This window comes from Babylonia areolata, chromosome 15, assembly GCF_041734735.1.
Source record: "Babylonia areolata isolate BAREFJ2019XMU chromosome 15, ASM4173473v1, whole genome shotgun sequence".
Classification (NCBI taxonomy): Eukaryota; Metazoa; Mollusca; class Gastropoda; order Neogastropoda; family Buccinidae; genus Babylonia; species Babylonia areolata.
The window spans coordinates 7,388,149-7,416,102 of record NC_134890.1 but is presented as its reverse complement, the minus strand read 5'-3'; the positions used below and the strand labels follow the sequence as shown (position 1 = coordinate 7,416,102).

The 27,954-nt window shown below is 44.8% G+C and overlaps 3 protein-coding genes across 4 annotated transcripts in view; 2 read left to right on the top strand and 1 right to left on the bottom strand.

The window, feature by feature from the left end:
• Positions 1-27,954, bottom strand: part of LOC143290157 (UPAR/Ly6 domain-containing protein qvr-like) — a 237,226-nt gene that overhangs the window by 60,658 nt on the left and 148,614 nt on the right. The window lies entirely within an intron of this gene.
• On the top strand, positions 6,615-23,945 carry LOC143290074 (uncharacterized). The gene is made up of 7 exons (XM_076599363.1): positions 6,615-6,669; positions 7,492-8,418; positions 9,876-10,110; positions 18,639-18,853; positions 20,919-21,709; positions 22,618-22,875; positions 23,892-23,945. Exons 1-7 carry the CDS (start codon positions 6,615-6,617, stop codon positions 23,943-23,945), a joined length of 2,535 nt encoding a protein of 844 aa, XP_076455478.1.
• LOC143290156 (uncharacterized) lies at positions 22,846-27,825 on the top strand. The gene is made up of 2 exons (XM_076599460.1): positions 22,846-22,933; positions 26,218-27,825. The coding sequence occupies exon 2, from the start codon at positions 26,223-26,225 to the stop codon at positions 26,532-26,534; it is 312 nt and encodes a 103-aa protein (XP_076455575.1). The 5' UTR covers positions 22,846-22,933; positions 26,218-26,222; the 3' UTR covers positions 26,535-27,825.

Below are 27,954 nucleotides of genomic sequence, written 5' to 3'. Positions count from 1 at the left end.
TCACATTATTAGTATAACATGTGTTTTGCTTGTGTTCTTTCACTTTAGTTAACCTCTCTCTTTCTGTGTCTCTGTCTCTCTCTCATTCTATTTATCGTGGCTGAACGAACACAAAACCATAACCCACCAAGCATGGAATGGAAAAGCAATGTTTGTCCTGCCGGTGATGTCTTTTGTCCTTTGATCTTTCAATCTTCGTCACCGGCACGACAAAGAGACCCACTGGTGTCCTTGTTCGACGTATGTGGAACTATTCAGAACAGAAGATAAAAAGAAAACAAGAACAAATACTATTTGACTTGTGTGTGAACAGGGAGTGTTAGGGTGAATCGCCCGTTCCGTTGGTTGGGGATGAAAAGTTAATGATAAAAAAGAAGTTATTTCAGCGTAACGCAAGCTGATGGAAGCAGTTTTAGAGCTCTTAAAGACAACATTCGAGACAACGTTGACTTTGAACGAAATCGTTGACATATGAATGCACTCGGATGCGTGTTGACTTCCACTGTTTTTGTTGTTGTCCAAACACTTTACTTGAACATTACATTATGACATCCATTATCCACATGTGACCAAGCGCGCTATGCTTGCTCCAACACTATTCACGCACAAGCCAGAGCAGACGACGTTTTCCCTCCTAATCCCTGCACAGAATATGTGACGTCACTCTGCTTACATCATTTTGTCCTGGCCAGACCACCTGCTGACTGCTCGACCAGTGTCGCGTCGCGGTACGTCATTGGCTGAGAAGAAACTTGTTTCTGTTCCACCGTAATTAATTAATAACTCTTTTGTCGGATCAGTAAACTACTAGTATTATATACTGGCAGAATCGTCTTAATTCCATCTTTAAATCTATTCCATTTATGTTCGCCTACGTGAAACTGATTTAACGCAGTTTGTAATTTTCAGCAACGAGCTCGTTAAAACTGACCCTGTTCAGGTGACTTAAATTAAGATTATAAATTCATCTTAAATAATCAACACTTCATTTTACACTCATTATAAAGTAGGCGTTGAGCTCTTTCTTTTGCAACTTATCCGATGCAAATCGGTTCAGTAATCATCTAGAAATCTGTCACTGAACAGAAAAGGCCATGGAAGAGGCAAGACTAGAAAAAAAAATAGAGTGGATGAAATAGTCCTAGTTGCAAGTGAGACTAGAATTTCAACCTCAATTGTCCATTCTGGGGGAAGGAAAGGAAAAGAATGTCAATTCTTAATTCTGGCCTTCTCTTTGAGGCGCTGGGACCGTCTTTGCACAGGGGCCGATGCTGCAGGCAGGTCATTCTGGGCTGCGGCCTGGGGTGCTTCTGACGCAGTGTCGGGTGGAGGAGTTCCACACCTGGGCTGGGGATGGGGTGGTATTATAAACCATACCTCATCATCAGAGTCTGTGTCAGAGTCTTGTGGAGATGGAACTGGAGGTTGCTGTTTGGGCTGGTCTGGCTCCCAGTCTGCGATGGGTTCAGTTGCTGGCAGCAAGTGTTTTCTGTTGATGACCTTTTCAGGGCCACCCGCCAATGGCACCACGGAGTAGACATGTAGGTGTCCATAGGGGCGGTTAGTCACCTGGTGAAGGTCTGGCTGCCAGAAGTCCTGTATCTTGTTGCGGCCCAGGACTCGGTTCCTTACGTAGACGTAGTCCCCAACGTGTAGATCACGGGCCGTGCTGTGTTGCCTGTTGAACTTGGCACGTTGCAGGGCTGCCTGTTGCAGTTGGTGTAGTGCCCTCTGGTGTGCCACCTGGAGTCGCTGTCGGTGCTGCCTCACCCAGTCCACAGCTCCTGCGGCCGTCGGTTCAGGGCGCCCTAGAAGATCGTCTACCGGGAGCCTGGGTTCCTGTCCAAACAAAAGAAAGTGTGGGGCAAACCCCGTGGAGGCATGAGGCATGTTGTTGTACACCTGCACAACCTCTGGCAGATGTATAGGCCAGCGTCTCTTCTGCTCCGGTGGTAGGGTGCGCAGCAGATCATGGAGGGATCGGTTGAACCGCTCGCACTGAGCATTACCCTGGGGATGGTATGGTGTTGTTCTGGTCTTCTTGACGCCATAGATGCGGCACAGCTCCTTGACCAGTTTGGATTCGAAGTCACGGCCTTGGTCGCTGTGGATTCTTTCTGGTACCCCGTAACGCTGGAACCATTCTCGCACCAGGGCCTGGGCAACTGTTGAAGCTTCCTGGTTGCGGGTTGGGATGGCTTGTGTGAAGTTGCTGAAGACATCCGTGACAACTAGGATGGATTCCCGGCCGTCACTCGCAGGTTCCAGTCTGGTGAAGTCGATGGCTAGGACTTCTAGTGGGCGGCTGGCCAGTAAAGGGGTAACTGGGGTGTGAATCTTGGAGGGCAGGCGGTTCATGGTGCAGCGCTGACATCTGGTAAGATATGCTTTTGTGTCAGCATACATACCTGGCCAGTAGACACGGGGTCTCAGCAGATCCATGGTCCGCTCGTAGCCTTGATGTCCCATGCGGTCGTGTACCATCTCGAGGACATCGGGGCGAAGTGTGCTCGGGAGGACCAGTTGCTTGGAAGCGCCAAGTTTGGGGTCCGTTATCCGCCTGAGCAGGATGCCGTCTTCACAGACCAGTCGGGCATGCTGCTGCAACAGGGTGCGTACCTGACGGTCATGGCTGGATTTTGGCTTGGATGGCCAGGCTGTCAGCACGGGTGCAATGATCACATCCTCCAGCTGGAGCTGTCATACCCCCTGATGGTGACGTGCCACCAGCTCCGTCCCCAACTCAGGAGACTCTGCTCAGGCACTGTCTTCTTCTTCTTAGTTCTTCTCCTAGTTGTCTTCTTCTCTTAGGTCTTCTCTTTTTATGTCTTCCTTTTAGTTCTTTTCTTATGTTCTCATAACTATTGTAAATAAAACAATAGAAAAACCCATTTGTGACTGGCCTCTATATGTTCCTGGCCTGTGCGTGGGATCTTGTCTATCCTTTCAATTAATCACATTTAGTTAAGTCTTTTGTGCCGTACCCTATTAGAACCACTCGGGACACGGCTACACACATAATGATAGTCAATAGAATAAACTGAAGCAATAAACCAAAGGGAAAATAACAAGGTGACAGATAATGCTTGAAAGGAAAAAAGAAACAGTACTGACATGAGTACAAAAAACATACAAACAAGCATACATACATATTATATGTTCGTCCGTCAGCATGACGAGGACCATCTCAGTCATCCTGGGGCTGGGGTTGTTGAGGTCGGTGTGTGTGCAGATGGCTGGTTAGTCCAGTCTGAGGGTTCTCTGGCAGTGTGGACAGGAGATGGTCGCGGCAGTTGGGGGTTCCAAGGCTCGGGCTTTCTGCGCCTGTCTCCGCTACTCAGCAACAGCTGTCCTGGTGGCTTCACAGGTCAAGGCTCCTTTGAAGATGGCAGAGCACCATGCGGATCTGTCCACATCTGCATGCTCCCATATGTCTGGGTTGATGTTAAAGGCCTTCAGGGATGACTTCAGCATGTCCTTGAAGCGCTTTTTCTGGCCTACCTGGGAGCAATTGGGCTGTTGTAGCTCACCATTAGAGTTTCTTTGGCAGCCGATGGTCTGGCATGCGAGTTACATGTCCCGCCCAGTGAAGCTGTGACTGTATGAGGATGGTGTGCTAGGCAGACCTGAACGGGAGAGGACCTCCGTGTCAGGGACCCTGTCTTGCCATTTGATCACATGGAGCTTCCCGAGGCAGGCTGTGTGGAAGTGGTTCAGTTTCTTGGCATGGCGCTGGTAAACTGTCCAGGTATCACAGGCATACAGCAGAGTAGGGAGTACAATTGCCCTGTACACTTTCAGCGAAGTTTCAAGGCTGATGCCTCTTCTGTTCCACACGTTGTGTGGTCGGCTGAAAGTGGCGCTGGCTTTCGCGATCCTCGAATTCACCTCTTCATCGACGGTGGCGTTTCTGGACAGTGTGCTGCCAAGATAGGTGAACCTGTCAACTGGTCTCAGTCGTTGACCCTTGATGGTGATGTCGGGCTCAATGTAGGGCCTTCCTGGAGCTGGCTGATGCATTACTTCGGTCGTCTTGGTACTGATGGTGAGACCGAAGTTGTCACAGGCATCAGAGAACTTGTCAACGCTGTGTTGCATGTCATCTTCGGAGGTAGCGTTGAGGGCACAGTGATCTGCCAACATGAAGTCTCTGGTGTCTGTTGTGACCTTGGTTCTTGCTTGAAGCCTCCATAGATTAAACATTTTACCATCTGTGCGGTACCTGATGCCTATGCCCACATCAGTTTAACTGAAGGCGTCAGTCAGCATAGCTGACAACATGAGGCTGAACAGGGTTTGGGCAAGGACACTGCCTTGCGTCACGCCACTGCACACAGAGAACGGTTCAGATGCATCTCCATTGTCTTGTACACTGGCCATCTTGCCGCCATGGAACTGGCGCACGACTGTGATGAACTTCCTGGGGCATCCGTACTTCGCCATGATTCTCCAAAGACCCTCTCTACTTACAGTATCAAAGGCCTTGGTCAGATCGACGAAGGTGGAGAAGAGGCTGGCATTCTGTTCCTGGTACTTCTCTTGGAGTTGTCAAGCAGCAAACACCATGTCGATAGCTGTGTTCTTTCCGGAACCAACATTGGCTCACTGGCAGCAGACCTTGCTCGAGATGAGCGATCCTATGGATAACAAAGAGATCCCACGATGGTTATCACAGGCCTGGCGGTTCCCTTTACGTTAGTACAGGTGAATGATGGAGGCATCCATAAGATCTTGTGGGATGGTCTCCTGCTGCCAAAAGAGCTGAAACAGCTGCAAGAGTTTTTCAGCCAGAGCTACACCACCTTCCTGGTAAACCTCAGCTGGAATGAAGTCTGAGGCAGGTGCTTTGCAACTGGAGAGCAGACGTACTGCTTTCTGTGTCTCCCCCAAAACTAATGGGGAATCGAGTGCCTCGTTGACTGGCACCTGGGGCAGCCGATCATACATACGTACATACATACATACGTACATACATATTACATATTCAAAGTCTCCAACAACGCTGTCCTCTAGAGGGCTGGAATCCCTTGCATGCGCACCCTCCTGAAGATCGCTGGCTCGGACATGACGTGCGAATGGACGACGGCCGAATACCCAGGGACTTCCTGTAAGGAGAGATGGCTCATGGACAGCGCCCCACAGCCAGACGCCAACTACGCTACACAGATGTCTGCACAAAAGGCCAGAAGCCCCTAGGCATCAACCCAGACACGTGCAAAGCTGTAGCCTCCGAACGATCTTTCTGGAGGCAGACAGTGCAGAGGGGCAAAAAGGTTTTTGACACAGACCTCACACATCTGCAGAAATACGATTCGCCTAACTTGCTGAAGTGTGCAGTATGCTCTCATATGGAAGGTAATTACAAAAAAATTATCTAAAAAATGTACACAGAAGGTCCTGTTCTTGATGGCGGAAAAGCGGGAGCGGTTTTTATAACAGAATTCAACAACGTGAAAATTTATCACCAGGGTAAACATTTTCTCATCTTTACTGCTGAACTAGTATCTACACAAAATGCTTTGAATCTTATAACAGATATTTCGAAAACTGATAGCCAAATTATCCTTTGCGTAGATTCGAAGTCAGTGTTACATTCTCTTATATCTCCAAATCAAAAATCGTGTCTTGAGGTAACAGCCGAAATAAAACACATTATGCATGTTTTGTTGATCAAAGGCAGTCGTGTAACTTTCATTTGGGTGCACTCACTCTGTGGGTTTTCTTCAAATGAGATGGCAGATCAGACTGCCAGAAAGGCAGCGAGCGCGCAAATATGAAGGCCCAGTCCTCAGTACACTGTTAGATCTACAATAATGTTACAGATATATTGAAAAGATTTCCCTTGATCGACTTAAAAAAAATAGGCTAAAAGATTCAGGCTGCAAATATTACCATCGCAGTTAAGCGAGCAACCCCAAGGCTTTCTTGAATAATCTGTCTCCCAGTCAAGACCGATCATAAATTCATTTTATCGATTTCGTTTGAATGGCCTACGTACAAAATATTGCAAAAATATACAGTGTTTATGCAGAAAAGAAGTAAACGTCTATCAAATTCTTGTTGAGTGCCCATGAACATGACAACTCGTCTTTTAAAAACTCACTGGCCAGTTTACACTAAACATGTATTTGCCTTAGATGTTTTGAATGATCATTTATCACTCCGACAAATTTCTGAATGTTTGAATCAAAGACCATTAGGTATCTACCTTTGATTGATAATGGTTTTGTAACATGAGCATGCTTTATCCTGTAATCCTTTACCGGAATGTCTGAGATAGCTGCACTTTATTCTCAGTCAGTCCAATCTTCCACAGTTCTTCCGTTTAAACTCTGACACTTTTTATGTCTCCTTCCCTGTCTCAGTCATTCCATCACCCCCACCCTGTTCCCCAAACCCCACACGCACGCGCATACACATACTTCATTTCCCCCCTGAGAATATCACTTAACAGTGGAAAGATATTACTAAGAAAGAAAACACACACACACACGCGCGCGCGCGCGCGCACGCGTTATGATCAGAAATGGGAATCGATCGCGTCTGGTTTTTTTAGTTGTCTTTATCTGTGGTGAATTCATGTTGTTTTTAGCGTCAGCTGCAAGCAAACGAAAATGATGAAAATGGACGCTCAGTACACACGACAGTTCCCAGACGATGCGGATTCACGTACCTGCCAGAGTTCAACTTCGGATGTTTGGAGTGAACGACAACAAACCCCAAATACTGTCAATACTAGGACGTCGTCGAGAATTTCGAGCTGTGTGACTGGCACGTTAAATACTAATCGAGACAAACAAGGACATTGCAGGGTCATTATGCTTGAAGAGGCATGCAAACACACACACACACACACACACACACACACACCACAAAATACACACCAGGGATTATTTACTCTCAGCGGCACAGCCAAATCACACCAAAAACCGCGGGCACGCTTCTGCTGATTTTATATTATCTTCATTTGAAGAGAAAAGAATAATCTCTCAGTTCTTTTTCGTTCTTTCGACAGACAGCAACGGCTGGCCCAGATCAGTTGAACTGTTAGCCCACAGAGGATAGACAACAGCAGTCAACGGGTGCACGTGCTTGTCTGTCATTGTGCCTCCATCACTCGGCAAACAGGTTTCCATTGGGACCAGCAGATTGTCAAACTCTCGATTAATCAGCCCGGGCATAGAATACCTTCGGCAACTATCGGCTTACTTGTCATGGAAAAAGGTGAAATTATAATAGCGCGTTTACGGTGTCAAGATTAGGAGAGAAAAAAAAGAAATAACAAACGAGGAGAACGTTTGTGTTTGGTTGAGTGATGGATCAGCCAGGTGCTTCAATTATTCGGTACATGCTATCACACCATTTTGTATGGTGCAAGGGATTCAACATAGAACATGAAAAAAAAATTGTAAGCTTGTAATTACGCGTTTACTTTCATTATCGTTTTTCGGTTGTGGTTTTCTCCCATCCCTCTGAGATTTTTGTTTTCAGTCCTCCCTCCTGCTGTATCTCTTTGCCTGTCCCTTCAGTCCTCCTGCCCTATCTCTTCGCCTGCCCCTTCAGTCCTCCTGCCCTATCTCTTCGCCTGCCCCTTCAGTCCTCCCTCCTGCCCTATCTCTTCGCCTGTCCCTTCAGTCCTCCTGCCCTATCTCTTCGCCTGTCCCTTCAGTCCTCCTGCCCTATCTCTTCGCCTGCCCCCTTCAGTCCTCCTGCCCTATCTCTTCGCCTGCCCCCTTCAGTCCACCCTCCTGCCCTATCTCTTCGCCTGTCCCTTCAGTCCTCCTGCCCTATATCTTCGCCTGTCCCTTCAGTCCTCCTGCCCTATATCTTCGCCTGTCCCTTCAGTCCTCCTGCCCTATCTCTTCGCCTGTCCCCTTCAGTCCACCCTCCTGCCCTATCTCTTCGCCTGCCCCCTTCAGTCCACCCTCCTGCCCTATCTCTTCGCCTGTCCCTTCAGTCCTCCTGCCCTATATCTTCGCCTGTCCCTTCAGTCCTCCTGCCCTATCTCTTCGCCTGTCCCTTCAGTCCTCCTGCCCTATCTCTTCGCCTGTCCCTTCAGTCTTCCCTCCTGCCCTATCTCTTCGCCTGTCCCTTCAGTCCTCCTGCCCTATCTCTTCGCCTGCCCCTTCAGCTCCCTCCTGCCCTATCTCTTCGCCTGTCCCTTCAGTCCTCCTGCCCTATCTCTTCGCCTGTCCCTTCAGTCCTCCCTCCTGCCCTATCTCTTCGCCTGCCCCCTTCAGTCCACCCTCCTGCCCTATCTCTTCGCCTGTCCCTTCAGTCCACCCTCCTGCCCTATCTCTTCGCCTGCCCCCTTCAGTCCACCCTCCTGCCCTATCTCTTCGCCTGTCCCTTCAGTCCTCCTGCCCTATATCTTCGCCTGTCCCTTCAGTCCTCCTGCCCTATCTCTTCGCCTGCCCCGTTTTGTTCAGTCTAATATCACAGAAAGCGGACAGAGTTAAAATAAAAATGAAACAAGTCAGCACGTAATGTATCAACACTATTCTTTCGAAGTATAGATTTACCACTTTTTTCCCGTCCACCTCTCTCTCTCTCTCTCTCTCTCTCTCTCTCTCTCTCTCTCTGTCCAAGTCTCTGATTCTTTCTGTATCCACCTCCATCTCTCTCTCTCCCCGTTCCACTCCTTCGCTCTCCCTCCCACCCACTCTCTCTCTCTCTCTCTCTCTCTCTCTCTCTCCATTGTCAACATGCTGCTAAATCCCCATTTCAGGAGGGCTTGATGAATGTTCGTAAGTTAAAACTGACGCTTGGTGCTCAATGCAATATTGATGAAGGCTGAGGTGTGGTAGAGATGATTGCCACGAGGACGGTGTTCAACATTGTCACGAATTAATGTTAGCAGTCTTTCTGGGGGATTGCGTTAGCAGTGACGGTGACGGTGACGACGGAATGGTGGAAGTAAAAAATCAATGCTCTCCATGATTATCTTTTTGGATGCACGGTTACCGCAGTTCGTAGAAAACATTCGGAAGGTAGGGAGGTCGATTCACGTGGACGCAGACACAGTCACAGTCCACACAGACATCGGCGGACAGGTAGACAGACAGACAGAAACACACACACACACACACACACACACACACACACACACACACACACACACACACACACACACACACACATATTCATTGTCTCCGTCACTGTAGATACCCATTTATGATGGTTATGCACTGTTCGGCATTACTGACATGATTTGACCATTAACTGACCACTACTGACACACCGTTAATGATCACTGCTGACCACAACCAGTTTTCAGAATGTATAATTTTATTACTGGTGCAATATTAAGACTTTTAGACTATACTGCCTATTCAAGACCAGTACTGACGATTACCCAAAACCGTGCTGTTTGCATTGGTTTAACATGTTACTGGATTCACTGGTTTTGACAACTGACCACTACTGACCACTGCTGACCACTGACAAATACTCGAAAATGTATGACTGATAAAATATGCACAGAACCGTGTGAATACAGACCTGTGGGAACATAGACCTGCCCCTGGGGAACTAAGACATGCACCATTCTGTCATCATTGCTGCCGATAATGTCACCTGTAGTAGTAGGAGGAGGAGGAGAAGTAGGAGTAACAGCAGCAGCAGCAACAACAGCAGCACTAGTCGCAGTTGTGATAGTAGTAGCAGTAGCAGCAGCAACAGCAGCACCAGTAGTAGTAGTAGTAGTAGTAGTAGTAGTAGTACTTGCTTGAGGAGGAGGAACGTTGCAGCAGCAACGCTAATAATATCTTTTTTCTTCCCGCATTCTTTCTCTTCTCCACTCTCCTCTTCCCTATTCCTCTTTGTGTCTAACCCTCCCCTCCTTCTATCCTTCCCCCACGCCCTCCACCCCACAGAACCAATCTGCAAACACCGGATGGACGTCGAGACCTACGCCTACCAGGAAGTTCCGGTTCCAGGGGGACTGCGCAACCGCAGCAGTCTGGTCTTCCGCCTGCGCGCGTGCTCCGACGGCCACGTGGCCCTGAGCAGCACCCTGGACCTGAGCGCCAACATGGCGGAGGTGGCCATCGGTGCGGGGAACAACACGTTTCAGGAAATACGCACCTGCATGCTGAACTGCCAGTTGACGTGAGTACACGTGAGCGTACTTTGAAGGAGCGGGGGAATAATAATAATAATGACGATAATAATAATAAAAAAAAGAAGAATTTTACTTTATCGCACCAAAGTGAGTACGCTTTGCTCTTTTCCTAGAATCCTTTACAGTAAAATAGTTCGGTAAGAATGCACTGCAATACATTTATTACATGCAAGTCCACAAAGTGATAGATACTACAGACAATGACAAGACAATATACTAAATGTACGTACTAGGTATAATCTCTCTGTGTGTCTCTCGCTGTGTGTGTGTGTGTGTGTGTGTGTGTGTGTGTGTGTGTGTGTGTGTGTGATCTACAGCTGAAATTGACAATGATGACGTTGATGGTGATAACGATGATGAAAATATCGAGCCTATTTTCACAAAATAGTTGAGCAGTGCGCAAAATCTATTATCATACCACGACCTAAAAAGGTAACCTTAATAACAGCGACAACTATCGTGGAATAGTCCTAACATATTTTAGATAAGAGATTAACAAAGTGGGAAGATAGAGAAGAAAATGAAATTGAGGAACAAGCAGGGTTTAGAGCTAATTATGATAAATTGGTTGTATCATTACATTGTTTGCGTTCGTACAGCAGCATTTGTCAAACAATATGAAACTCTACATAGCTTTTACTGATTAGAGAAGAAAGCATTCGATTCTGTTAACCACATTTTGGAACGTTCTGCGAAAAAACGGTGTGAATGGCAAGCTGTATAAAGTTCTGAGGGGTGCATATGATTCAGTGCTTGCCTGTGTGCACGACGTGTGTCCTCGTGGCGTAACGCAAGGATGTTTGTTGAGCCCAAATGTGTTTTCTTTTCCTTTGTGCAAGTAATGAATTAGCAGTTGGGTTATAAAGGAAAGGCATACATGCTATTCAGATGATTCCAAATGCTGTCGAAATATTTTTTGTTATTATATGCTGATGTGATTCTTTTGTCTGGAATAATTTTGTGACATCAAAATCAGTGAAATGTGTTATAGAAATGTGAACCTCGATAAAACAAACGTTATGGTTGTTCTCAAGGAAGGTCACTTGTCTACTTGTGAGAAATTGAGTTATGATCATGTAGAAATGACAGGTGTTAACCCCTGTAAGTACTTACGGTTACTGTTTACAACCAAATTAAGCCTTAACTTGGCATGGGATGAAACCTGTCGAAAAGGTAAGAAAGGTTTACTGGAAATACCAAAGAGAACTCAGAACTCAGAAATGTTTTGTTGTAGAAGGCCTTCTGACCCATCACAATGTCTCAAACACACACACACACACACACACACACACACACACACACACACACACACACACACACACACACACACACACACACACACACACACTCACTCACTGACGCACATACAACTTTTTCTATTGGTGAAATTTGCATTAATTCCCAGATCTCAGAACCATATAACAGAATTGGTTTTATTTGAAAATCAAATAACTTCAAGAAAATACTAATGGAGAAATCATCAAGTCTCTGTAGCGTCCTAAATATTTCTATTACACCTTCCGTGCTTTCGTTGCCAAGTCATCCAGAGCTTTCGAAAACGATAATATGATGCTGAAAAACAGACCTTGGTACTTACAGGAATTCACGACTTAAATGTTGTGGCCTTCATATGTCCGGGTTTCCCTAGGGGCAATGTATCCATCATTTCTAGAAATAATCAGTTTGGATTTATCAAGGTTAACGTACAGATCTAAACCGGACGCCTTCATTGCAAGCACATTCAACTGGTTCTACAGACCAGTAACTGTATAAGACAAAAGCACTATATCGTCAGCAAAAAGTAAAATAAACAGTTCAATCATATCGGGATTCAGCTGTATACCATAGCGTCCTTTCTCGATTTTGTCCATGGCAAGATCGTTTACAAACAGAGAGAAAAGCAAAGGACTTGTAATCTCCCCTTCTTTTAAACCTTTTTGGCAAAAAACAGCTTCGGTTACCCTACCCCCACATCGTACTCGAGCTTTTACGGTTTTACACATACTTTGAATAATTGTTAATATTTTCCCTTTTAATTCAGATTCCCGCAGTGTACGTCAAAGTTTACCTTGTGAAATCAAATCGAAAACCTTAAGAAAGTCAATAAAAACACAAATAATTTTCTATTTTTAAGCAAATATCATTGATGACAGCGTGAAAATATGGTCAATTGTTGAAGGATCCTTACGAAATCCGGCTTGTATATCACATTATATGTCTTTACTTTCAACCCATTTTGACAGTCTCTTATTGATAATATGGCTATACAGCTTTCCAATGTTATGTTTAAAAGTAAAATGCCCCTGTCATTTTCTGGCTTGTGTAAATCGCCTTTCTTGTGCAAGGGCTGATTTATCGATTAGTTCTTCTTCTTCCGCGTTCCCTAGCCATGCTAGATTTTCAGTCCGGTCAGGACAACGAAGTCCGCGGTCCGTCGCAGGGACCCCACAGTTTCTCTTGGAGCTCCACCGGGCTGGACCATGGCTGGCGTCTCAGAGCGTCGAAGGTGGGGCAGGACTGCAGGATATGGGAGGGGGTCTGTGGGCCTGTGCCACAAGGGCACTGGTCAGTATGTGATATCTTCACACGGTAGAGGTGGGAGAGGAGCTGACAGTGTCCCGTTCGCAGTCTGAAGATTGTGACCTGTGCCGCTCTGTCCAGTTCATGGATGCCGTCCTTTTCGTCTTCCGTCCCGATGTCCAGACGCTGGCGCCATGCTTTCCTGAAGCTGTCTCTCAGTATCGTCTTTGCCTCGCTGTAGGACACCGGGTGGGCTGGCTGCTCTAATTTGCTCCCTGCCTTGGATAGGCGGTCCGCCTCTTCATTGCCCCCTATGCCACAGTGGGATGGGATCCACTGCAGCACCACAGCACTTTTCTGTTTGAGGAGATTCAGTTCTTGCCTGATGTCTCTTAAGATCTTCTCTCCTCCTGGCGCCTAGAGACTCTGCAGGATAGACTTGCAGTCAGTCAGGAACACTGTGCACATGTGTTGGTGGGTAGTGTGTCTTCCTGGCTTAAAGTCTGGGCTGCGAGTAGCAGAGCACAGGCCTCAGCACGGAAGTTGGTGGACAGGGTGCCTATAGCCTCGGACTTGCTGATGGTTTTGCCGTCAGGGAATCTAATATACACCCCACTTACTCCGTTCTTCACTGCCTCTTCAGCAGACCCATCTGTGTATGCTCTTGCCCAGGTATCGGGAGGGTATTTGGTGCTTAGCGCTTCCAGAGTCAGCGACTTTAGTTCAGCTGCTATGTGGCACTCTTGCTCTCGACACCTGGGATGTTGAGCATGATGGATGGGGTGTCTGCCTGCCAGCCTTCATAGTCTTGGATGGATTCAGTTGGCTGATTGGTTGCCGACAGAGGGTGGTGGTGTTTCCTCCCAAGAGCCTTGATGAGGTGGTTTGGGCTCTGTTGCTTCAGTCGGTTGATTAATCCAAGCTACTGGGTTCTGACCCAATGAAAATATTATATTAAACAGTTTCAAAAGAAAAGAAACAATTAGCTCACTTAAAAAGCTTAAAACGTTCGGGTATAATGCCATCTGGGTTGGTTGCTTTGCTGTTTCTTAGATGTCGGATGGAATCAAGTATTTCTTGTTCAGTTATATCCAGCAGGACACCGACCTATTGTCACGTTCCATTTTCTCACACAGACTTGCGGAATGCAATCGTATCTCGTCCAATATATGAACAAATCGTCTGTCCCAAGCTTCCAGTTTGTATCACCTATCACCTTTTTTTCCTGTCAGTGCAGAAGCGAAGTCCTTTCTCTGCCAAAAATCTTCATCAACGCGGGGAAGAAGTTTCCAATGCATGCCCGATGCGCCTCTGCACTGATAGGCATTTTCCTTTCCTTGGATCCTCAGCCAGCAACAATACAATGCAGTGAACAGTTAAGTCAGAGTTCACGTAGAACAGAGCGCTGCTCTGATGCGTCCGCACCCCACGACGGCTTGCAGTCGAAATACCAAAGAGAATGAGAAAGTGAAACTGAATTGATGTTAATGTGTTCAGGGGAATGTTTGATGTCCAAATGGAACCAATACTTACGTATGTAGCTGGAATTGGGGATTATACAAAAATGAGCAAAGGAAAGAGTGCGTAATTTTGCAGTAGGTGTTCCAATACGTGCCTCAAACAAAGTTCTGTATTGTGAAACCGGGGGATATCCTTTGTATGTGAAAACTCTGAAAGTGTACTAAGTATAGGTTTAAACTGTTGAAACTGTGATATGATTTTAACTCGACGGGCGCAATAGCCGAGTGGTTAAAGTGTTGGACTTTCGACCTGAGGGTCCCGGGTTCGAATCTCGGTAACTGCACAAGGTGGGTAAAGGGTGGAGAATTTTCCGATCTCCCAGGGCAACATATGTGCAGACCTGCTGGTGCCTGAACCCCCTTTGTGTGTATATGCAAGCAGAAGATCAAATGTGCACGTTAAAGATCCCGTAATCCATGTCAGCGTTTGCTGGGTTATGGAAACAAGAACATACCCAGCATGCACACCCCCGAAAACGGAGTATGGCTACCTACATGGCGGGCTAAAAATGGTCATACATGTGAAAGCCCACTCGTGTACATGCGAGTGAATGTGGGAGTTGCAACCCATGAACGAAGAAGCAGATGATGTTAATCCAAATAGGGAAAGGAAAAGAACATTAGGCTTCATGTGTAAGGAACGTTTTGTCAGGAAATTGTTTTGCAGTTGTACGGATGTGTCAAGGTGTAAGCTATGAGCAAACTTTTATTTCAGAATTCAAATCCAGAGTACTTGATGTGTTGAAACAAACTGGCATTCAGACATGGATTTAAAGATATATTCCAAGCTGGAAACGTCCTAACTGTTACAACGGACAAGTTGCATCCTGCAATGCTTGCAAAATTTAGATTAAGAACTCCTGGATGTAATGCCAACAGAAAAATGATTTATCGAGATGTGTCCATAGATTCTCCATACCCATTCTGTAACTCTTCAGTTGATGATGGAATTCATTATATGTTTGTTTGTAAATCTTTGATTTAAGAAATAAGTGTGTGATTTTGGAACAGATACAACAAACTGCTTAGATAGATTTGACATTTTCTTCTGTTGCCAAGTGTGGAATCTGTTTCATTTATGGATGAATGAATGGAGTTATTGTGATGTGTCGGGTGACTTGTTGGTTGGAACCTTTTTTTCAAGGAAAAAATTCTGTTTGCTTTGTTTCAGTATTTGCTTCCACAATATTCATACGTTTAATCTAATGTTTTTGTTATGCGATGAAAATATGTTTACGTGTTCACACACACACACACACACACACACACACACACACACACACACACACACTATATTTGTATTTGTATTTCTTTTTATCACAATAGATTTCTCTTTGTCAAATGCGGGCTGCTCTCCCCAGGGAGAGCGCGTCGCTACACTACATTGTAGCGCCACTCTTTTTTAATTTTTTTTCCTGCGTGCAATTTTATTTCTTTTTCTTGTCTAAGTGGATTTTTCCACAGAATTTTGCCAGGAACAACTCTTGTTGCCGTGGGTTCTTTTACGTGCGCTAAGTGCATGCTGCACAGGGACCTCGGATTATCATCTCATCCGAATTATATATATATATATATATATATATATATATATATATATATATATATATATATATCGAATGATATATATATATATAGAATGATATATATATATATATATATATATTGTGTGTGTGTGTGTGTACAAGCATACACAACGAGTGTGTGTGTGTGTGTGTGTGTGTGTGTGTGTGTGTGTGTGTGTGTGTACAAGCATACACAACGATTGATCAAGGCAGTTGATGGTGTCTCGATGTTGATTTTGTACCTGGAAATATACTGGGAATGTCTTAACAGTGGGGATGGTGCCGAAGATAGGGCGGGAGGTGGAAAGGGGTATAGGAGTGGCGCATGGGATTTTAATATATATCGCAGGTCACTTACAAGCATGTTACAGATTCTCTTAATTTCTATGACGATATTCGGTGGGGGTTATTGGGAAACAATGAACAAAAGCCAGAATGCACGATGTGACTGTGATAATCGTCAAAACGATGAGTGATGGTCTATAAAAATGAAGGAGGAAAGAAGGAGAAGGAGGAGGAGGGGGGGTAGGGGATGGGAAGAGGAGGCGAGAGAGAGAGAGTTCTCCTTTACGATTTTACAACAGATTCTTGATTCTTCTACGTCAATTGAACTTCCCCGAACGAATCCGGTCACCCTCCAACCCCCGCCGCTCCTACCCACCCCTCAACTTCCCTTCCCCGCGCAAATTGTTTCAAACCAAAGACGTATAGTAAAAACAAAATGCCCGTGTGTGTGTCCTTTGGAAAACACAGTGGTTTTCAACTTTCAGAAAGAAGTTCAGGACGCATCTAATTGAATTTCAACTTTCCAGATGCCTGTGACAGCGCGAATGTATGCATGTTTCTGTTTTTCTGTGTATGTTATTGATGTATGAGTATGGAAGCGAGGGAGAAAGAGTGATTTTTTTTACCCACTTGTGCAAACAAAGTGAGTCTATGTTATAACCTGGTGTTCGGTTGTGTATTTGTGTGTGTGTGTGTGTGTGTGTGTGTGTGTGTGTGTGTGTGTGTGTGTGGTAAACTTTAACAAATTCGTTTTCTCTGGAAATACTTTTGTCTGCCAATGCCAAATTGAGATTGAACATAGCGGGCAAAAATCTGAAATTATACCAATCATAGGTTGTAAGTCTAGATATTTAAAGTCATACCAATAATAGGTTGTAAGTCTTCCGGATGAAGCCGTATTTCCGAATCATGAACGATTTATTTCGTTGAGACTCCTGGTCCGGAAATTTATAACTCTTTCCAGTTGCTGGAACGGTTATTGGGTTTGAAGATTCTGGAGAGAACACATACAATGACACTAACTACGCCATCGATGTGTTTACTGCATATGAATATTTTAAAATGGATATTGAATTAACTAGAATGAACGTAAAAAAAATGAATCAACCGTAACTATCACTGACTGAATTTCGCTAAGCACAGCACGCGCAGAACTGGAGAAAACGGCTCCTTGTTGCGGTGTTCCTGAAGCAATCGCAACGTCTCCTTTACCGCGAACTTAAAGAAATTCTTAATAATCATCGAGATACATCAAAACAACATGATTCAAACGGTGTATCATCTCGAATACAGTTACCAAATCTTAGCGCTAAAAACATGAGCTTAGATATTAATTTTTTGGTAGTCACTTGGCAGTTGCTGTGATTTAGTCTACTTGCTTCAGAACCAAGCGTGCTTTAATCCCAGTCTGATGCCCTTTTTTTTTCTTCTTTTTTTTTTCAAGCTTAAAATTGTTTGACTCTCTCTCTCTTTTTCCCCTCACGATTATTTTTTTGGATCAACTGCGTATCACAAGTGAGTCTTGAAGGCCTTCCTCTCTGATTAAGTATACATATGGTGATTTGAGTTGTTCACAATCTGGGCATTGTTAGATACGTCATTCGTTTTATGTGCTCAGATTTTTTGGTTTTTTAAGTATTGCCATATGGTTTTAAATACTGTGATATTGGTGTTGTAATATATTTTACCATTGTGATGTTTGATATATATGTTGAGTGTTGTGCGATATGTTTTGTGTGTGCGTGAATTGTCATTTTTACTTGCATGTTTTGTTCGTCAATTTTTTTTACAACGTACATAGCAACTGGGCATGTTTTACATGGAAAGGCGCTAGTAGTTATAATTCTTATTATCATTATCATTAGGAGTGGAGTGATGGCCTAGAGGTAACGCGTCCGCCTAGGAAGCGAGAGAATCTGAGCGCGCTGGTTCGAATCACGGCTCAGCCGCCGATATTTTCTCCCCCTCCACTAGATCTTGAGTGGTGGTCTGGACGCTAGTCATTCGGATGAGATGATAAACCGAGGTCCCGTGTGCAGCATGTAATTAGCGCACGTAAAAGAACCCACGGTAACAAAGGGGTTGTTCCAGGCAAAATTCTGTAGAAAAATCCACTTTGTAGGGAAAAACAAATAAAACTGCACGCAGGAAAAGAAAAAGAAAAAAAAAAGGGGGGGGGGGCAGCCGCAGGACAAAAAAAAAAAAAAAAAAAAAAGGGGGGGGTGGGGGGGGCGCTGCAATGTAGCGACGCGCTCTCCCTGGGGAGAGCAGCCCGAATTTCACACAGAGAAATCTGTTGTGATAAAAATACAAATACAAATTATTATCACTAGTTGTAGTAGCAGTAGTACTAGTGCTTTATCATAATGATTATTCTTATTAAAATTGTTATTACTACTACTACTTTCTTATTTCTTCCCTTTCTTCATTCATTCATTGATTATTAATCCATTTCTCTATTTCCATGTGTCTATTTATTCATGATTTACGTATGTATGTGTGAATGTATGTACGTACGAATGTATGCATCAGATCTATCAATCTATCTATCTATCTTTATCAATGTATCTATCTATTAATAATTATTTATCTTTCGGTCTGTTTTGTATGTTTCCCACTGTGTGGCAGCTCGGCTCTTGGCAGCTTTCTGTCCTGCGAAGACTTCGTGGCCTTCTGGCTGGCCTGGGAGACGTCACCAACTACGTCCAGCACCACCGTCACCCTGGGGCTGGGGGAGGTGGTGGGCAAGGGAACTCCCCTCAGGGCGGACCTGGGGTACAAGCTGCAGGTCAACCACGTCAGCGTCGCCGGCTACAGAGACAGACTCACCTCTTGGGAGTTCGGTCTGTTACCTCATATGTTATTTCTCTGTGTAGTGTAGTGCAGTGTTGTTTAGTGTAGTGTGGTGTGGTGTGGCGAGGTTTTCTTGAGTGCAGTGTAGTGCAGTGTGGTGTGGTGTGGTGTGGTTTACTTCAGTGTGGTGTGGTGTGGTTTACTTAAATGTGGTGTGGTGCGGAGTGGTGTGGTTTACTTAAGTTTGGTGTGGTGTGGTTTGTTGTGTTGAGGTGTGGTGCATGTTGTGTGTTGTTGTATGCTGTGGTGTACTGTAGTGTGGTGTAGTGCTGTGTTGGGCTATTCTTTATTGTGCTGTGCTGTCCTGTGTTGTGTAGTGGTGTGTTGTGTTGTGCAGTGCTGTGTTGTGCAGTGCTAAAATAAGTAATATTGTGCAGAGCTGTGTTGTGTTGTGCTGTGCTGTATTGTGCTGTCCCATGCTATGCTGTGCTGTAGTGTGCTGTGCTGTAGTGTGCTGTTCCGTGCTATGCTGTGCTGTTCCATGCTATGCTGTTTTGTGCTGTGCCGTGCTACGCTGTGCTGTTCCGTGCTATGCTGTGCTGTATTGTGCTGTGCCGTGCTATGCTGTGCTGTGTTGTGCTGTGCCTTGCCATGTTGTGCTGTGCTGTGCTGTGCTGTGCTGTGATATGCTGTGCAGTGCTTTGATGTATTGTACTGTGCTGTGCTGCGCAGTGTTGTGCTGTGCTGTATTGTACTGTGCTGTGCCGTGATGATGACGATGATATGGATAGCACCTATTACATCCTCAGTCAGAGACCAAGCTCTAACTGCTTTACAAACACGGAGTCATGTGCACAACATACTGCCTACCTGGGTAGAGCTGACAGAGAACTGTCTTTGGGCGCTTATCATTCGTTTCATGTGTCATTCAATCAGATTTCACGCACAAACACACACACACACACACACACACACACACACACACATGCCCGCCGTGTGGGAAGACATACTCCGTTTTCGGGGGGGGTGCATGCTGGGTATGTTCTTGTTTCCATTGCCCACCAAACGCTGACATTGACCACAGGATCTCTAACCCTTTCACCGCCAGTCAATTTAGAGTACAAAATTCCCTTGTGGTATAAACAGAAAAGACAGAGGCTAAGAACAGCTGGGGATTCCCCCTGCGATGTATAGAAAATATGGCCTATCCTACCACCGAGCATTAAGAGCAGTAGGTGCATGGATAACAGACCAATGAATGGTCACCTTTCACTGACATGGGTCTTCTACCACGCCTGTGCATACATGCGAGCTTGGCGGTGAAAGGGTTAACGTGCGCATTTGATTTTCTGCGTCCGTATACTCACATAAAGGGGTTCAGGCACTAGGAGGTCTGCACATATGTTGACCTGGGAGATCGGTTAAATCTCCTCCCTAAACCTAGTGCTTTGGGGATCACGTCCACCAGCAACGCTCGAGTTCCCCACGATGGAAGGCCACTCAAACAGCAGGATGAAGTCGGGTCTCCACAGAGGGAGAGTGGAGTTCCCTATGACAAAAACCTCAACGGTTTCTGAACTCCAGCCAAAATACCGGCTGAGCGTCCCTCTCAAAAGGACCCTACACTGTTGTAGACCTGGCCAAGTGTCTTGATCCACTGACTAATGGTGCTGGTTTTCCAAACGAAGAAAACTTCCCATAGCTCACAAATCAGAAATCTGCACGTCATGCTTTCCAGTGCAACACGTGCATTCCACATACTTCCTAAGCTACAAGGAGAGTGGGTCTACCATAACTGGCAGCGCTCACACACACACACACACACACACACACATACCTCCTTGTCCGTGATATGGCTAAATTTGTGTTCTGGCGTGGGTGATTAAGTGTATGTGTGTTTGTTTGTGGGGATGTGAGTGCGTGGTGGTGGTGGTGGTGATGGTGGTGCATGCATGTGCTTCGTGTGTGTATCCATGTGCTAATTTGTGTGTCTGTGTGTGCCTGTATCCATATCAGGTACTTCTCAGTGCACGAATTAAATATGTATCTGTAGATCTTTGAATAAATGAAACGTGCTGGAAAAGAAACAGCAAAAATAACCGGTACTGGTTGCAGACTTTCCGGAACAGACCAACCCAGTCCCATGCCCCACCACTACCACTGCCTCCATAACGACGGCACTGACGTCAATGACAGAAATGACGACACAATCCATCGTCACAGATACCGATACAGCACAGACCATCACAGACAACGCTACAGAAAAGACCATCACAGACAACGCTACAGCACAGACCATCACAGACAACGCTACAGCACAGACCATCACAGACACCACTACGGCAGAATTAACGACCGATCCTCCAACACCAACGACGCAGCCACCGACCACTTGGCCTCCAGCGACACAGACCTCCACGGTAACAGAGTCTGACACCACAAAAACCTCCACGGCGACAGAGTCTGACACCACAACAACCTCCACGGCGACAGAGTCTGACACCACAACAACCTCCACGGCAACAGAGTCTGACACCACAACAACCTCCACGGCAACAGAGTCTGACACCACAACAACCTCCACGGCAACAGAGTCTGACACCACAACAACCTCCACGGCAACAGAGTCTGACACCACAACAACTGCACTGCCAACGTTGACGACAACCAAGTCGGAGTCGTTCACATCAGGGACAGCTACATCGTCGGAATCATCGGAGTCGGCCCCGAGGGCGGACAGCTCACCTCCAACGATGTCCTCCTTCACTCCCTCTTCTTCTTACTCCTCAGGGTTCTCCAGCTCTCTAACAAATCCCGCCATCACTACAGCCACACCATCATCATCACCAGCATCACAACCGCCATCCCACGTCACCCAACCGATGCCTAAATGCCAGTGCCGTCAGGTGAAGTGCCTCTTTTCTCTGTGTGTCCATAACCTGAACTGTACTCGCATCCATACCAGACTCTACTTTCTCTGCTGAATAATACTCATAACTTCTCTTTGGTCTTGACTTTACCGCCACTGTCATCTCCATTTAAAACAACCCCTAAGACGAACAGATTGTATGAAGCGCAGACACTGATCAAAGTGTCTGTCTGTATCCTTACCTTTTGTGACTCTTTCTCTGGATGCTCATCAACAGATCTGAACACACATCTCTGCCAAACTTTGCTTTTTCTGTTGAATGATACCATGTAGTATGCTGTGTTGTATGTTGTGCTGTTCTATGTTGTGTTGTGCTTTGGTCTTGCGTTTTCCTCCACTGTAAGGAGGAAGGTGGCAGAATGCTGAAGACACTTATCTACCAACACGGGTTCCGTGAGGGTCTGGGTTCGATTCCCGCTCTTGCATCTTCTTCCAAGTTTGACTGGAAAATCAAACTGAGCGTCAAGTCATTGGGATGAGACAACAAACCAAGGTTCCGTTTGCAGCATGCACTTCGCGTACTGAGAAAGTACCCATGGCAAAATTACATGTTGATTTTTTTTTTAATCCACTCTGAATTGTATACAAATATAATGCATGCACGCAAGGCCTGTCAAGCACGCTGAGTTATACTTCTTTCAGGCATCTGTCTAGCAGGTATGGTGTAGCGCATATGGATTTATCCGAACTAAGTGACGCCTCCTTGAAAACCTGAAACTGTCATTTCTATTTAACAGTCTAAGAAGACAAAACTATAGTTTGAGACGTAGAAAGTTCTAACCAAAGCGAGTCATTTTGTAACTTCAAGTTGTTGTTTTTTGTGGACGTTCTCCGTTTATAATGTTTTATAGAATCGCTTGCCAACTTTTATTCTGTGGCCGTCAGAACGAGAACTCGCCCTCCCCTGCGGAGAAGGCCAAGGCGGAGGAGGCAGCCCGGGTGATCAAGAGGAACTTGACCATCACCAGCCAGACCTCCGCCAAGACCCGTAGCAAGACCAGTGCCCAGGATAACAGACCTTCGGCCCAGACCATTGGATCCCTGGGAATCGGCATGCTGGTCTTGGTCCTGCTCCTAGTCGTCACTCCGGACCTCATCTCCCTAGGGGTCTGGCTGTGCCGGCTGGCCAAAGGGAGGGCGGGGGTGGAGCGAGGGAGGAGGGGGAGGGAGAAAAACGAGGCCGACGATCAGAACTCAGTTGGTGAGTTTGTTTTTATTTTACAGTCTTCATCCATCTTCATTATTTTAGAAATGTTTATATATATATATATATATACATATATATATATATATACACACACACACAATGACCGCTCTTTCATTGAACCTGTCATCTGGAACAAACTCCCTTATTCTGTCCGACACGCTCAGGCTTTGTCCTCATTCAAATCAGCTCTCAAAACTTACCTTTTCCACAGTTGTTATGATTAGTTTTTCCGCCCTGTGTGTCTGTCTGGGATTGTTGGTGGGTGGTGAGAGGAATGGGGCTGTATCGGAATGAATGCCTGGTGTGTGTGTGTGTGTGTGTGTGTGTGTGTGTGTGTGTGACCTGTTTATTTTGTGATGCGTATAGGCAAATGAATGTTATGAAGTGTATCTGCATCAATGTATATATGTGTAATTGTATTACAAAAAAATTGTTAACGCTCTGGGCTCTCCGGGGATAGCGCGTCCAAATATTCATTATTATTATTTACAGAGAGAGAGAGAGAGAACCCGAACCCGAACCCGAACGTTTTAACGTAATCTGTCTAGGGCCACAATAAAATGGAAGCCATATCAGGGGAGGGGGTGTCGTTGACAACATGATGGACTTGCGGTTCAGTCCTCAAAGCATTCCCAGCAATATTGTTATTACATTGATTATCATTGTAAAGTAATCTGTTTACACACATTACCCCATTTGCGTTAATGATAATTTTGATCGTCTGAATATAAATACAGATCGTCTGAATATAAATACATGATACTATACTATACAACACGTAAACTGTTTAACTAATCATAAAGTAGGCTGACCATGTGTAATCATGCTTACAGATGTTTAGTTACAGGATACTTCATATTAATGTTATTCTCGAATAATAAGAGATCCATTATTAAACTGGGCAGAGTTTATTCTTTCGTCTGTTGACTTAATGGAAAACATATCTGGACAGACTCTGCATCTGGTGGACATTTGCTACCTGGAGCTGGATGCATGGGAGTTCTGACCGAATTCTTGAGAAATTTGGTTCTAAGAGAGAGAGAGAGAGAGAGATTCATTCAGGAAGGCCACAACCCCTTGCAATGGGAACACACAACAGAGTCGCACACTCACACTGGTCTTCATTGTGTGACTTACGCTTCACCTCTTGAGTGCTCTATACACGTGGAAATTAAAATATATTACGTTCATTTCATTTGTTAATAACAAAATAAGTCAAAGTATGCAAACGTCTTGAAAGCATTTAACAGGGAGCACCTTTTATCTAAAACTCTTATAACTGGTCAACACAGTACAAAACTGGCTTCGTCTTCTTTGCTTTCTCGACATTATAGACAATTCAGATTTTGGGAACATGATTGTCGATACCGATAACAGTGGATAATAGTTCAGTCACACCAGATCTAAACCTTGCAGTAATGTTTTAGATGTCTATCAAGTTTCACTGACATACATGAGTACATAAGATTATGACAGACCATTCGATATAAATAAATCAAATGTCACTATTTTGAATATGAACATTCAAATCTTGTCAACTAGAATCGACCAGCCTTCTGCGTAATATATTCTTTCTTTCTTTGTTTTTCTACATACTTAAACAGCGCCTGTCCTCGGTCAGAGACCAAGCTCTAAGGGTTTTACAAACACGGAGTCATTTGCACAAAAGGCTCCCTACCTGGGGAGAACCAAGTGACTGCTGCACTGTGTGTTATCATATTCGCTGCTGTCTCCTACACCTTAATCTAACAGCAACAACAACCAAAACCTTACTCTTAAAGTTGAATTCTTACGTCAGATACTAAATTTCTCTTACTTCTGTTATCTAAATCTAATAACATTCTGTACCTTTTATTGGGTTATATGTGATCTTCCATCTAAGTTAATTCCAACAAATACTGAATACATTTAACCACAAAGATGAGAAATACAGGAAATCAGTCTCTTTACATTAAATATCACTACGTGTTTGAAGTGACGTTCCGAGCAACACACACACACACACACACACACACACACACACACACACAGTTCAGAACTCACAACTGAAAGGGTTGATATGAACAGCTCATAAATCCGAATGAGAAATGATTCAAGTAACAAACATTACGATGAAAAGAAAGCTCAACAGAAACAAATAAGTAATGAAAATATACAGGTAAAGTAATTGTCATCTCGACTATCCACTTTGATAAATGAGTTGTGAAAGAATCACAATGCATCTGAGGAAAAATATAAATGTTGTACGTACCTGACTACACATTATTCGATTTTCCCCTTTAAATAACTGTGTATTATTATCTTACTTTTTTCACCGAAGGCTATATGCTTCGGCACTAAACTTTGCAAGTGCCTGTACTGTTTATTCCTGATTTGTGTTGCGCATGCCAAAAGACCTCCATTCTTTGCTAAATAGGCTTTAAAGCCGTCGCATTCTTGACGGATATCATGACAGGCTTTACATTTAAACAAGAGATGTGACTTATTCTCCCTTTGTAAGACCGTACAGTGGACAAGAGGCGAGTGTGGACAGGTCGGTTTGAGACTAATTCTTATACGCACTTAGTCCGAGTGGTTTCGACCTGAATCTGGCGAGGCTAATTCTGTGCCATTTTGGACACGGTTGTAATATATATTTTTCTGTTTAGAAGACAGGTTCAGCTGTTTCAGACGCTTTTTACTGACATCGGTCTGACTACAGTCCTCATGTCACAGTTATCAATTGCAGTGTCAAACGTACTGAACGTAAGAAAACTAGCGAAACAATCAATAAGACAAATAATGTAAATTAAACTTTTCAAAAACCAGTTGTGTGTGTGTGTGTGTGTGTGAGAGAGAGAGAGAGAGAGAGAGCGTGGCAGTTCGGGCATTTTCATTTTCACTTTCAATGATTCATCACATGGTGATGACAGTTCCATCTACGCCATACTGAATCTGCTGCTTTGAATGAATAAATATACAGATGAGTAAATAAATAGATAACAGAAACGATGAAATGTATAAATAAATGAACACTATATAACAACAAAACTTGCTTTTTACCTCCAATGCAGAAGGGGGACCTGGATCGTCAGCGGCCAATAAATCATCTTCACGATTTTGTTAATTTTACATATTTTTGACTGGTATCATGTTGACATGTCTTACAGCACTGTACTCATTTAATAACTAATTGTAATAAGCTTTGAGTTTTCTAGTTGTTAAGGAAAAGTGCAATATAAATGAACTATATTATTATCATCATCATTATTATTATCATCATCATTATCATTATCAAGGCTCCATGGAGGGCGATGCAGACGGCCCTGTCGCCGAAAACCACCACGCCCGGTTTGCACCTGTACCCCAGCACTCCGTCACCCTGACGGGGCCAGGTGGGGAGAGCCACCAACACCAACAATCCCTGGACACCCACCAGCAGCCCGTCCACAGCGGCCCACACCGCGTCAGGGGCAGCTCAACGCGCACAAAAACCTCGCCCACGGCTCAAGCCTTCAGCGAGACACCAGCTCCACCAGACCGACACCCGAACAGTGTTCCAACACAGCACCCACCACCTTCCTTCACGAACTCGCAAACCACAAGCATCCTGTAATTAATTTTTTCAACATTGTATTTACTGGAGAAAGAGAGGCGCCGTGGCTGAATCAGTCAGACGTTGTATTGGTGATCCAGTATTAACATGACTCATCAGGCCCTGTTTCGCCATGGTGTGCTGTTCCTATCAAAAGCTTTTTACTCCGATTTTTCTCACTCCACTCAGGTGTGAATGGGTGTCTGACACCGGCTGCGGTAGGTTAATTAAAACGGCAGAAGTAAGGGAACACTGGATCAGAAGTCCAGCACCTAACACGCCGTCTCCTAACGAGGTGGACCAACTGTTTCCAACTGGTCCGCCGGTGACAACACGGCCAGCTGCCAGCACACAGCTGATTACATCACTGCTGACTGGACAGTATACAGACCGACATTGTGTCTGCTGTGCATGGAGCCATGGAACAACAACGTTCCTTTTGTGTGTATGTGTGTGTGTGTGTGTGTGTGTGTGTGTGTGTGTGTGTGTGTGTGTGTGTGTGTGTGTCCATGGTGAAGCATTCTAAACTGATCATAACTATCATCTATGTTCATTCATCACCATGATATTTGTTGTTGTCATCATTATCAATATTATTGTTATAATAACAGTTAATGTTATATTATAATTGATTCTGGTTGTGGAGTTGATTTTTCTGGTTTTGATATTACAGCTCCCCTGCATGATGTAACTCGATAATAGTGTATATCATGTGTGTATTATGCACGAGTTGCCCAGCACTCAGCTCATATCACAGACTGGTGATCACTAGTGCAATGGGAAATCATTTACAGCTTAGTCTTTTGTGAAGGACTGTGACTCTCAAACTATGAGGCAAAATTGCACTGGCTCTTAGTGCTCCAGCCCAGGAGGCTAGTTGGCCTTTGGGAACCATCCCCAACACCGACTGTCCTATAAAACCCTCTTGGCTGAGAGAGTGGGGGTGTAACTTGGGCATGACACTCTCCACTATAATCAAATTCTAGCACAGATAGTCGCGACAGCAGTTACCTCCTCTGCTGTCATAGTCGAACACGACCATCATGCACATGCACGAGTGTACATGTACATACAAACAAAAATGTACGTATCCTGCTTATTCCTATTCCAAGATTTTTTTTACGAATTAATACAGAAGCAACAACACTTTTAGAGCAGTAACGTCGCACGGTTTGGAACGTTTTTTGAACGTGTTTGTGTTTTTGTTTTTGTTTTGTTTTTAAAGAACGTGTCATGAATGATTGACGAGCTTTTCATTGTGCGTTGTAACTTTGCTATAATAGGAATCGACGCTTTTTCTTCATTGGTTTTATGCTCGGGCGGGCAGAGTGGGGGGTCGTGTGTGTGTGTGTGTGTGTGTGTGTGTGTGTGTGTGTGTGTGTGTGTTAATATATATATATATATATATATATATATATGTGTGTGTGTGTGTGTGTGTGTG

Coding starts and splice junctions, on each gene's coding strand:
- LOC143290074 (XM_076599363.1), top strand. CDS start 6,615: ATGATGAAAATGGACGCTCAGTACACACGACAGTTCCCAGACGATGCG. Junction 6,670..7,491: donor CCCAGACGATGCGGATTCAC/GTACCTGCCAGA, acceptor TTTTGTTTTCAG/TCCTCCCTCCTGCTGTATCT. Junction 21,710..22,617: donor CTAAATGCCAGTGCCGTCAG/GTGAAGTGCCTC, acceptor TGTGGCCGTCAG/AACGAGAACTCGCCCTCCCC.
- LOC143290156 (XM_076599460.1), top strand. CDS start 26,223: ATGGAGGGCGATGCAGACGGCCCTGTCGCCGAAAACCACCACGCCCGG.